General features: G+C 37.1%; 1 protein-coding gene across 1 annotated transcript in view; it reads right to left on the bottom strand.

Moving 5' to 3' along the window:
• The window catches only part of LOC103607997 (amine oxidase [flavin-containing] B-like), a gene marked incomplete at its 3' end in the record, with an annotated part of 90,995 nt that overhangs the window by 43,109 nt on the left and 34,549 nt on the right, over positions 1–13,337 (bottom strand). The window contains exons 2-3 of the mRNA XM_008592441.1: positions 10,841–10,935; positions 7,821–7,958 (exon numbers count right to left, since the gene is read on the bottom strand). Of these exons, the coding sequence (XP_008590663.1) occupies positions 7,821–7,958; positions 10,841–10,935 (233 nt within the window). The remainder of the gene's footprint in view (positions 1–7,820; positions 7,959–10,840; positions 10,936–13,337) is intronic.

Raw genomic sequence — 13,337 nt, 5'->3', positions numbered from 1 at the left:
TCTTCACCTATGCAAAAGAAATAGTTCCTGTACTTTAGTTATTTTTCAGTGATGTTCAAGAAATTAGAGGAAATGTATATACATGATCATATCATATAAGAGAAATAAAAATAATTTAAAATAAAATTAATAAAATAATCTAAAATTAAAAACACACATGAGAATTGAACTGTATTATATTTGCTATTTTAAATGATATAAATGTACTTGAATTTCACAGAAGAAACACAAACTGAAGTGAGCTAAAGAAAGTGCTAAACTTCAAATAAATGTTTCCTAAACCCCAAGAGACACTAGTTCCTGAAAGAGGCTTATAGGATTAAGTCAAAATATCATGAGAATCATGAAGAGACTTGAGTCTTTGTCTTTTGTTAACTACAAGTTTAATTCTGGTATAGGTTGATTCCATGCTATGAAAGAAAATTTAAGTAGTTGTTGCCCTTCTTATACTTACTTCTTCCCTTCTCACCTTCCCCACATTCTGATTTTGTTCATAGGACATTCTTGGGGGGGAGGGGAGAGAGGGAGGAGGGAGGGAGGTGTCGGTGACGGGCCATAATAATCATATACAGTGTATATTGACAAAATAAAAAATAAATAAATAAATAAATAAATAAGTTGTGGAACCAGGAAAAAAAGTTATGGGGTGACAGAAATGTTCTAAAATAGGATTGGGGGTAAGGAGAAAAAAACTAAAATAAGATTATTCTAAAATGGTGATGGCTCTAAATTTACTAAAATTTACTAGTGAATTACTTACTAAAAACTATTGAATTGTATAATTAATATGTGCAAATTTTAAGGAAAGTTTTTTTTTTTGATGTATAAATTATATTTCAATAAAGTTGTTTAAAACATTAAAAAAAAATTTTTTTTACCATATAAAGGTTTCTATAATATTTTACATTCTGTGCTACAATTGGATTTCCTCTAATTCTGTATATTTAAATCTTTATTTAAATGTATCTAGTGCTTAATACCAATTTCACCAACACTGATTCATTCCTGAATTCTTTATTTCAAGTCATCACCTGGTGATACTTTGAAGCGCTGTGCTGCTCTGACAAAACTTTTGATCATGTTTCATGGGCTTAGTGGACAGGTTACAGGTAGCCAGAAAACAGGTGTCACGGGATTGAAAAGCAGAGAAAGTGGCAAGTCAATGGCAAAACTGTTGCCTGGATAATTTGGAAGGCAGACCAAGTACTTACCAACCTTAAAACTCTAAAAGAAACTGTTGGAAAGAGTGTTAGTGACTGATGGCTTTCATTCATAACAGTTTGCTTTCGGCAATGGTGTAGCTCTGGAGATTGAATAGCCAGGATTAGGAACATTACGTTTTGCTTGCCATCAGTTTTCAAATTTTATGATCTAAGGATATTTTCTTTTTCAGGTTTGATTATGGCATCGGAATCTCTTGGGATTTTTTGCTTTATTCTATTTAGTCATTTTTCCTATTTTTTTTTTAATTCACTTCATATCGAGAGGAGAATCTTTGATCCCACAAATTCCACACCATATGTACCCCAAATTATCTCGGATTCAATTATTTAGCCCAGTACCTTGCATATATTAGATGCTCAAAAATGTGGGTGATTTGAATACAGTGTAGGTGCTTAACTAATAGTAACTAATTGGCTAAATATTCACTATATTACAAAGTATTTTTATGACAAAACATTATGCATCTATTTAAAATGGCATTTACAAAGAACTTTTAATGATACCGGAAACTATTTATGAAACGTTAACAAGTGAAAAAGAAGACCTCAAAACTTTCTCTATATGAAAAATATAAAATAGGAATCCAAGAATATTAAATATAAACTAAATATGCCATATATATGTATGGGTATGTGTGTATAAGTGTGTCTGTGTATATATGTGTGTGTATATAAATAAAATCTTAAAGTACAAGTAACAGAAAACCATTCATCCTACTTCCAAATGGGTTTTTACAAAGTGTCATCAGGAAAGTGTGGAGGATACAGGGCTTGGGAAGGAACCATTGGAATAACTATAGTCAACAGTGGAAAGTTTTAAGGAATGGAGGAGCTTGAACTTGATTTTTCCAATATGTGAGAGTGCAAGTTTGGCAGGAAGGAAGTCGGGCCAGCTCAGTGCTGGGGCTCAGAAGGAAATGACTGAAAGCCCCCTTCCCCCACCCCCGCCACACCCCCACTACCCATCCAGCAGACAGTGAGCTTTTTACGGTGTGTTCTTGGCATCAACTCATGCTCTGACCTCACTGCTTCCTGTCATTTGCAATTGACCTCTTTAATCTCTATGTCCTCACCTATTAAATGGAGGTAAAGCTTCCAGTTCATAACTAAGTAACTTACAGTTATTTGGGACTGAAAACGCTGTTAAGCTCTCGATGTCCATATCGGCGCAATGTTACCATTGTTATTACATTCTGATGGCAGCAGAGAGCAAGGGAAAGGCCCGAGCCATGTGACAGAGACAGGAAATCTATGCCCAAGCCTTTCCGCAGGCTGCTGCTGCTGAGGGTGTGGCAAGGCAGGCTGGCTAACGCATTTTAGGCCATCTTGTCCTTCCTGTCAATCCCTCGGTATCGCAGACTGCTAAGGCCCTTTAACCTGTTACATGGCTCCCTCATTAGTCACCATCCTTTGGTGAACTGGGCTCCCTGTCATTGTATCTCCTTTTGACTATTTGGCCATGCCCCATGACCACACGGTATGGAAGCTGTAAAATTTTGCACAAGATTTAAGTTACAGCCCTGTTTCCCTTCATAAATTTCACCATCATAAATGAATTCTATACATTCTCTACCCTCCACCCCCAGTATAATTTAAAACTAACTCTGTGTTTCCCACAACTCTAGTCACCATTAAGTTTATCCAGATGTGTGTGTTTGTGCATAGAGAATATGTTTACTAATTTTATCATGTTCTTAGTTCCAAATGGAAACCTTAGAAGCCTAGAATAAATTCATCCCAAAATGTGGTTCCAAATCCAGCCATCGAAGGCATAATTTTCAGGAAATTATTACATGCCAAAGATCTGCCTATATTCTCTAGAACACAAATGAGCAGTTTGGTTTCCAGAATAACTCAACATAAGCTTCAGAATGATCACTAGACAAATGGGTTTCACTTGCTGAAGGGGAAATGACTATTCTCCACATTTTTTCTTTGAAAAAATCTTCCATGATGATAAGACATATTTGTTTCCAACAAATAAGAAATGAAATGGAGTGTGGTTGGAAGCAGAAGAGAAGGTTCACTAAGCCAACCTCAGACAGGGCAGAGTCATGGAGCCGGTAAGATCGATGTGGCATGTGTGAAGTTCATGTGAAATGGGCAGCTGTTCCTGGGTGAAATACAAGAGTTTGTCTAACCTGTTCCTGGAGGCTTCTGTCATCATGAGAGAAACAAGTGTATTCTGGACTTTGATCCAGACTTCCCTGGATTAACAGGATTGGGGGTAGGGGTGTGGGGAAGGGGAAATTAAGGATCTGGAGAAGACTGGACACATCTGGCCTGTAGACCTCCAGGAGACACCGAGGTCCTACCCAACAGGATGATTTCCACTTGCTCAACACATCATCATTTGAATATTTGATTTCTCTATATTTCTACTCTGATTCTGTTGTTGTTCCCCAATACCGAGGGCAGTTTAGACAGAGATTCACTGAGATAGTACTGTAAATGGATATCTACAGTTTCCCCTTTCTGCCTTTATATGCTTTTCATGTACCATATTTCCAACTGGATTTCAAAGCTGTCCACAAGACTGAGGGCTTGTGCCAAATGCTCCCTCCTCTATGAGGCTGTTTGAGCAATAGCAGTTATAGTAGCAACAAGCAGGCAATACATTTGAGCACCGGCCCCTCATTCACATGCCTCTTCAGCATTGAAGCTGAACACAAAGCACGATATAATACAAGACACAACACAAAACACACACACACACACACACACACACGCACAAAGAATACATTGCAAAAGGGACTTTGACAATGAGCTTGGCTTCTGCCTACTGGGAAGTAGGCTAAGACCATAGCGTCTTTTTTGCTCAGTTTCTCCAGATAGCTGAAGTTTGGAAGTGATTATCAGTCCGAAGTTGGGCTAATTTTAAATCACATTACATCTTTACATTGACCAGACCCTTAACAGTGCAATCTTCAGTCCTTAAGCAATTTCATGGGTACTCTGACTATACTTTCATTTCAAATTTCAGACTGATGAAAGCTTCGGAGGTAGAGAAATTTTATTTGCTGATAGCCTAAATTGTACCAAACCTCAAAATTTTCTCCAATTTCTTCAAAGTAAGAACCAAAAAGAACAAAAAACAAACAACAACAAAACAAGCACACACACGTGCATGTAAACACACACACATACAATGAAAGAGGAAGAGGCATAAGTCAAAATATAACAGAATTCTTTAAGTTTTTGTTTTTATCTTTTTCTTTTTAATTCTGAGATTTTCCTTAAAAGGGAACAGTTTTTGCAAGTCACTTCCAAGGCATCTAAACAGCTGCTTTCTAAACTACACCAGTGGAAGTTAGCATGACTATTTATAAAACAGATCAGAAACCTCAGTGGATGCTTAACAATAATTGTTAAGTACTACCGGCTGCATCACTGATGTTAGAAGTGAGAAAATACCTTCTAAATTATATAGATTTGAGCAAAAGCAATGACTTCTCATAGTGATAATTAAATCCCAATGTAGTTGTATCACATCTTTATTCACAAAGTCATCTTTGGAAAACCACATTTTAACATCATAAAACAGATCTACAGTAGCACTAAAAATGAATGCCACTTGGTAAATATAAACATTTCTGACAGATAGAATCCAGACAATATAGGGGCAAGTACGTCATAGCACACCAGGGGTTTCTGGACGCCTGTTACGGGGCTAGCAGGAACACTCCCCATCGATCAGCAAACCACTTCTTTTACAACTACCAGAGAACTGGGGATAGTAGGAGTCCTCTCTTGAGGAAAGACACCTTTTCATTTTGGTAGCTGGCAAATTGTAAGCTGCTTTACCCTTCCCCTTTTCTGGGTAGTTCCGTTTAATCAGTTGCAATATCAACCAGCATATCCAAGTTCCTTAGCCTCATGTTATTAAGGCCGCATGTAATCTTCCATTAACAAACCTGTAAGAAATTTTAAAAGCAGATCCCTTCAACAGGCTGATTTAAACAGCAGGATCTGACTACATGGCAAGTAGCACGCTTGATACGCTCAGGATTCAGATTAAGAAATACATGCAGATCTGCTGAAGAAACAAGGCACTAATACACAATTTACATGAACTGTAGTTTGCACTTGGGAACAGTAATTATTCAAATAAGTAATAGAGGGCGATGTTCAAATGCTCAAAGCACTGCCTTTCATGACAGAGAAGAGAAATTTCTGAACTACATTCTCTGGCATGTAGTAGGAGATAGAATCTCAGAGTTTTTGTCAATAATTCCAGAATGGACATGGCCATTCGTGATGCTTTTTACAGGTTAAAAATGGGAAAAATGACATGTGGCCAAAGACATGCAAGTGGCAACGGTGGAAAACAAGTATTTACTCTGGGGAGGACTACATAGCTAGCAGGTCTTTATCACTATTATCATGTAGCTCTTCACTGGCTATGACCATGAGGAGATCAAATTGGCACATTTGTCAAGATTACAAAAACTTTTTGTTTCGTAGCATTATTAGTGTTTCACTTTGTCTCACTAGCAAGAATTAGAGAGTAATTTAATATATAAAGCGCATACGTATATGCCTACGCATATAATATCTTTAAATGCACTGATCTGATACTTCTCATTTCCTCCAGCAGAGGTCAGAAAATAGCAATACAGGAATATGAAAATCCACAAACCAAGAAAATACAGTGATCTCCACAGTTAATGACTGTGAGCAATCTCTCTCAAACAAGGGACTTAATGTCAGCTGTAAGATTATAGAAAGAACAAAGCATCCTGGACATAGCTCTGAACTGACAAGAGTCCCTGCACACAGAAAGAGAGACAAATGAATATAATTTCTAGTCACCTCCTTTGTCTGGAGAAATCTAAGAGATACTAGCATTCTTTTTTTTTTTTTTTTTTTTTGTCTTTTTCGTGACCGGTAAGGGGATCGCAACCCTTGGCTTGGTGTCGCCCGCACCGTGCTCAGCCAGTGAGTGCACCAGCCAGTCCTATATAGGATCCGAACCCGCGGCAGGAGCGTCGCTGCGCTCGCAGCACCGCACTCTCCTGAGTGCACCACAGGGTCGGCCAGAGATACTAGCATTCTGAGAAGTCAATCTCTGCAAGTCTTACAGGTAAAATAAGGAAGACATAAGAACTCAGTCAACATGACCTACATTTTAAAAAGCAAAGAACCCAACAAACGATATGTACTAAGAACTGCTGATTAACGTTCAACAAATCACGCTATCACCACGCTACGTTTTCATTTCTAATTCATACATCTCTTTTTCTGCTACACGCATATGGAAACCAGGTAAAAAGACTGATAAAACAAAATTTGAGGATCAACCAAAACATTTACTTATAAATTAATGAAACCTTTTACCCATATTATGCCAAATTACGTAGATGCTTAGTTTCTGTTAATTAAATGATTCATAATGTATGCTCTGTTATTTGTCCCTGATAATATCACTCACATATAGTATAAGAGTGTCAAAATTGTTATATAAATCAAAACTGACTGTTGCTAGCTTCTTTTGTCTTCTAAGGGGATGATTTCTACCAGTGAAGAATATGTCGCTATACTGCTCACTTCCACCTATGGGGGAGAATGAGAAAGAGAGAGGAAAGACTGAAATTCAAAAGCTCTGCCAGTTCTTCTGTGGGACTCTGGGGTGAGGCTCAGAGTAGATGACTCTTTGCTTGTCAAAGAACATCAATGACTTTTTGGACCAAGATGCAGATTCTGGGAAAACAGAGGATCAGGGAGCTATGAAGAGAGTCTGAAGAACAGCAACATGGTGGGAGGGGGAACCCACAGAGAAACGTGGCCAGTGAGAAATCCTCAGGCGTGCTTTGGTCTAAGGGGTTATTAAAATGTCCACTATTCAGTTCTAAGCTGTTGGTGTTTCTGTAATTTAAAAGCCCTCCATTGCTCAAAACTTCAGTCATGTCTGCTGCTCACAAATGCTTGGGGTGGTCTGAGGAAAATCAAGGGAAAGAGGTGAGTTTGAACCCAGGTTGGCATGGGGTGTGAACTAGCACAGGCGTTGTGGAACCATGAGCCACAAATGATCATGGGAATGAGAGATCCAGTAAATCCACAGAAATCTTGGGGAAATCAATGGAGCTTCCCTAAAAAAGATGGATTTGGGACTTGAGCCACGTTTATGTCAATCTCCAAAGAAGATTAACTTCAGCTGATATATAGGACTCAATGAGAAAATTTCAAAATATTCCATTAGACATATGCCAAATAGTCTTCATAACGTGAGGTTTAGGGAAGCGTTTGTAAAGCTGTACAAAGGTTTTTGTATAACATGAAAGAGTCCAAGGTATTTAAATAGAAACATTTAATAAATAAATCACAAATCTTTTTGCTCTATTGACTGTTAAACATTTTACCAAATGAACAATACCACTTCATCAATAACCTTCCTAAATAAGTTTAGATTCCCACCTAATTCCCCTTTGAAAATAGTGAATAAATTTTCAGAGTAGCTGAAATACAAATGTATTTATACAAAACACATATGCATCATCCAGAGATGCAGAAGATTCTCAGAGAGAACCATCTGGAACTCATATAGGGAAATACCCATAGAGAAGCCTTCGAATCCTTCAAAGTCTGGCTCAGACTCACCTTTACATGGTGGATCAAACGCTCAACTTCATTCACTTTGTAAGTCTCCAATCCCAGCTCCTTGGCTAATCGTAAGATACGATTCTGGGTTGGCCCAACATAAGATCCTCCAAGGTCCACATATTTAACGTTTTGGTTCTGTTTTCCCATGGAAAAATAAAATAAAAATGTATATTTATGAAAATATTCCTAAAATAAAAAAAAGACAGTCCTGAAATAAGCAAATTGAGATTTCACAGGTAATAAATACATCTTGAAGTGTATCCATGGAAACTGAATTCTGTTCTCAACTCTACTTCATTCACATGGCTTAATAGTTATTAAATCAATTTTTAATTTAAAGCAAAATTGATTGAATAGGCAAGAGAACCCTATTATTCCCAATATATCACAACAGGTTTGGATTTTAGTGCCTTGAATTTGTAAGCTATGAATTGCTGATGAATCTCTTTACTCAGTACCTCAGGCTGATTTTGAGAGATCTGATACTAGAGGAAAAGCAAGAAAGGAAATTATTCCTTCTTGTGTGGTTTGTTAATCCAGGGAATATTCGGTCATATTTTGGATCTTTGAAATTGCTTTTATGTATAATTGTATTTTTTTTCTATATGGTTTTGAATTGGCTTCATTTCCAATGACTAAGGGGCAGCCTATGAACAAGAACCTCCCTATCTCTGAATATGCCCACGCAGAACCAGGTACTATGAGGGTACTTCAAAAAAGTTCATGGAAAGATCCACATTATCTTTCAATTCTATTTTTCCATGAACTTTTTGAAGTACCCTCGTATTAGTCAGAAATACCAGAAATGGTCCTCCTTTTCTGTTTTTATTTGTTTGCTTGTTTATTTACTAGCTCCTCACTCAACACACCTCAAAAGAACACAGTTTTCACAAGGGCAGGGATCTTTGTCTTATTCACTGATATATTCCAAGCACCTATAGTAGTTGCCCAATGAATTTTCTAAAATAAATGAAAGAAGGGTGTTTTTTAAAATTCAGCACCTCATCATACTAAATCAATCTCTTTTATGTAAAAGGCACTCTTATGTGCCATATTTTGTGGGAATATGAAGATTTCAAGAGCTGGAGGAGACACAACATATAAGACAACATGTAATAATTGTCCAGGTGCAGAACAGATAAGTGCTATTAACACAGAAGAAAGGCAAGTAGTTTTTGATTGGAGGATGAAAGATAATATCCTAGACGTATGTCATTCATAAATTCATATGGAACCACAAAGGACCCCAAATAGCCAAAACAGTCTTGAGCAAAAAGAACAAAGTTGGAGGCATCATACTATCTGACTTCAAAATATAATATAAAGCAATTGTAATCAAAACAGCATGGTACTGGCATAAAAACCAATTCATCAACTAATGAAACAGGATAGAAAGCCCAGAAATAAGCCCACGTTTATGGTCAATTGATTTTTGACAAAGATGCCAAGAACACGCAATGGGCAAAGAAGAGTGTATTCAATAAATGATGCTGGGAAAACTGGTTATCCACATGCAGAAGGATGAAATTAGACCCTTATCTTATGACATCAACAAAAATCAACTCAAAATGGATTAAAAACTTAAACATAGGACCTGAAACTGTAAAACTAGTAGGAGAAAACATAGGGAAAAAGCTAAATGACATTGGTCCGTGCAAGAATTTTTTGGATATGACTCCAAAAACAAAAAATAAACAAATGAGATTGCATCAAACTAAAAAACTATACATAGCAAAGGAAACAATCAACAAAAGGAAGAGACAACCTACACAATGGGAAAAAATATTTTCAAACCATACATCTGATAAGGGGTTAATATCCAAAATACATAAGAAACTCAAACAATTCAACAGCAAGAAAACAAATAAACTGATTAAAAAATGGACAAAAAACCTGAACAGACACTTCTCAGAAGAAGACATACAAATGGCTAATAGGTTCATGAAAATATGCTCAGCATGACTAGTCATTAGAGAAATGCAAATTAAAATCACAATAAGATATCACTTCACACCTGTTAGAATGGCATTTATCAAAAAGATGAGAGATAGGTATTGGCGAAGATGTGGAGAAAAAGGAACCCTTGGATACTGTTGCTGGGAATGTAAATTAGCACAGCCATTATGGAAAAGGTATGGAGGTTCTTCCAAAAACTAGAAATAGAACTATCATATGATCCAGCAATCTCACTTCTGGGAATACATCTGAAGAAATTGAAGTCAATATGTTGAAGGGACATCTGCACTCCCATGTTCATTGCAGCATTACTCACAACAGCCAAGATATGGAATCAACCTAAGTGCCCATCAACAGATGAATGCATTAAGAAAAATATGGTATGTATACACAATGGAATACCATTTAGCCTTAAAAAAGCACAAAACTGTCAATTGGGACAATATGGATGAATCTAGAACTAGAACTTACTTTCTCAGTTATTTTGAAATGTATCACCACAAAAAAATGTCAAGTAAGTGAGGTGATGGATATGTTAATCAGTTTGATTTAATCACTCCACACTGTACACATACATCAAAACATCACATTGCACCCCATAAATGTAATACAACTATGATTTGTCGATTAAAAGTAAAATAAATTAAAAATGTAATAAATGAATAAATGAGGCAATGACTCAAAGAAAAATAATTTAGCTTGTGTAGTAAGAATTACTGTGTTGGTGTTAGAAGCCTCAAAGTTAGGGGTGGAAAGTACAAAGAATTGTGATATTTTTCTTCCTGCTTCACACACGCACGCACACACCCCTGCCCATTTCTCTCCTCCCCAATCCTAACTCCATGATGCCAAATATCATGAAGTGAGAAGACAAAAAGAGACAGAAGAAAAGAGTTGAAAGGGCGGCAGACTGAGGGAGAGGATGTGAAGAATGTTTCAGAGTAATTTGCACCCTCTCAGAGTCAAATAAAATTAAAGACTTTCAGTTTTAAAAAAATAAAATAAAAAACCAAAACTCAGCTTCAGTCCCACTTTTCTCCACTCCATCTTTAATGTCTTACCCTAAGCGTGTAAGTCCTGCCTCCCACGCGGTCCCGGGCTTCCAGAACAACCACATCCAGGCCAGAGTCATGCAGAAGTTTGGCTGCTGCCATACCTGGGAGACAGTACAATACAACATCAGGATGAAATACTCCACAGGGACTCCAGACAAGCTCTTCACACTAACAGCCAATGACAAAAGCCTGTGTTGGTTCCCGTGCAGCCCCTAGTGTTATATTCAACTTACATGTGGGTAGGTGGACTTACAGAGTACAAGCCTGGGAAACCAAGTGATATTTCCAGAAAGAACAAAAAGGATTTCATTTTTGGTAAATGTCTCAAATCTTAAAAACATCCTCAGTCACTCTATCAAAATGTCTATCTTAAGGACTAAACTGCACACCTGACAACATAAATGAAAACAAAGCCACAATCGAGAGAAATGTACAAGCTGCAGTAGACACAGGATCAAGACTAGCCACTGACTTCATTCTCAGGGTGACTATGGAAAATCGGTAAACTGGGGGGCAGGGGGCCCTCAAAGCAGGTGCGAAGACCTGGGATTTACTGTTAAAATTGGACTTTTGGAAGTTGACATAAAGTTTCAAAACCAAGGACATAGAAGTTGACCTCAATCATATTAAATCCCTGCCGTGATCCATCACTGAAGAATGAAATGACTCCATGTATGCACCCATTTAATTATTAATTTAATCGAAAATACTTATTAAATGCCTGTCACATTTTCACCACCATGAATTTAGCTTTAAAAAAAAACCCACAGTTTTAATGAGGAAAATTTACATACAACAAAATTTACCCATTTTAGTGAAGAGTTGCTATACTCGCATGTAGTTTTGGTGCTAATACATCCTGGATGTAGTTTTTGGCCTCAGAGCTCTTAAAATCCTGCATCTTTTAAAACCACTCTTACAGAATTTAGCAGGTTTTCTCAGAGAACAGAGTTCTGCTGCTCTTCCTCTGATGGACTGAATTCACTCAGTCCCCATTACCTTACTCATTTGATTTATTTGACCAAAAAAAATCAAGCAAACACCTAGACGCTGTTGTGTCTTACAGATAAATAAAAGTTTCTAGCTTGTCTTTCAAAATTAATGGTTCTGTGAACTTTAAACTCCATTAGTGCAAAATAAAAAGATTCCTATAGAAATAGCTAATACTCATATAATGCTCACTACATTTGAGCTACTGTTTCTAAGTGTTTTAATATATTAATTCAATGATTTTTTACAACCCAATGAGATAAGGTACTATCGATAGTCCCATTTTATGGCTGAAAAATCCAAAGCACAAAGAGGTGTCCAAGGTCCCCTAAGGAGTAGGTGGCAAAGCCAGTTTCACTTCAGTGTCTGTATTCCCAACCACCACATGACACTACCTTTTGCTACAGGGAGAAATTACATTTCAAAACATATTTTTCACTTTATTTGGATCAATGTGTTTTGAAGACCCACTTGCATCTTGTGGTTTGGTAAGAATCCGTAAAAGATAAAATATGAGCCCATATTAAGAACCATAATGAAAAGCCAACAATCAGCCATCTTAAAGGCTGAAACCCATTTTTCAGAAAGGCTGATTTGACATTTTATTATTTGAGTTAATCCATCCTCCCATCCCTGACCCGAGGGGACAGGGCCAAGGCTTCCAGGCGGCAGTGGAGTAACAGTCCCAAAGTCCACAGCCCCACACAGTGCGCACAAGCATTGCACAAACATGATTCAGAAATACAGAGCTTGGAGGATTTTCAACTCCAGTTTCTTCATTTTACCTCCATAAGAAACAAAACAAAACAAAAAACACTTCTATTTAAATTCAAAATTGCAAACAATTCAATGACATTTGTCTTATCAAGCATCAGTTCAACAAATGAAATAACGTACAGCCTTAGTAACAGCTGTTATCAGTTCAGATAAACCGCCCAAGCATGCTGATTCAGAGGAAATACATCACTCCTTTACCCTAGCATTTTATATTCCACAAAAAGTACTGTCTTTTAGTAAGTGCAGTTATCCAATAATATCTGCTGCTAAACATAAACAGTTATTAAAACAAACCAGGGGCTTATCAAACCATTGAGTAGGGTTCTCTACGCTCATGTGCCTTAAAAAATTATAAACAGAAAATTACAAAAATATCTTTCAACAGAGCAACATGAAAGTATGTTGTTGGAAATACCTCACAATTTACCTCACTAATGTTCATGGAGGTGGGGGGAGATAGCCAAAATGCTTGTTGGGCATTAACTAACAAAAATTGATTAGAAAAATAATTTGCCCAAATATTGGAAGTCACTGCAATTTAGGAGGAGGGAATTTTAGGGTAGCTGAGAAACTGAAAAGTTGGAGTCTGGTCAGGAGGGGATTAAGACTGTCAAGAAGAGATATCTCTCAAGGGATCCCTCAGTGATGACTGATATAAGAACTCATGATTTGACTGCTCAAAGACTAAGCAAATGATTAACTCTACCCAGCTCACGAGAGGGCAGTTTCTCAAGAG

The sequence above is a fragment of the Galeopterus variegatus genome, unplaced genomic scaffold (genome assembly GCF_000696425.1).
Source record: "Galeopterus variegatus unplaced genomic scaffold, G_variegatus-3.0.2 Scaffold7929, whole genome shotgun sequence".
Classification (NCBI taxonomy): Eukaryota; Metazoa; Chordata; class Mammalia; order Dermoptera; family Cynocephalidae; genus Galeopterus; species Galeopterus variegatus.
Note: the sequence above shows the minus strand (reverse complement) of the source record. Positions and strands in the feature narration are given on the sequence as shown.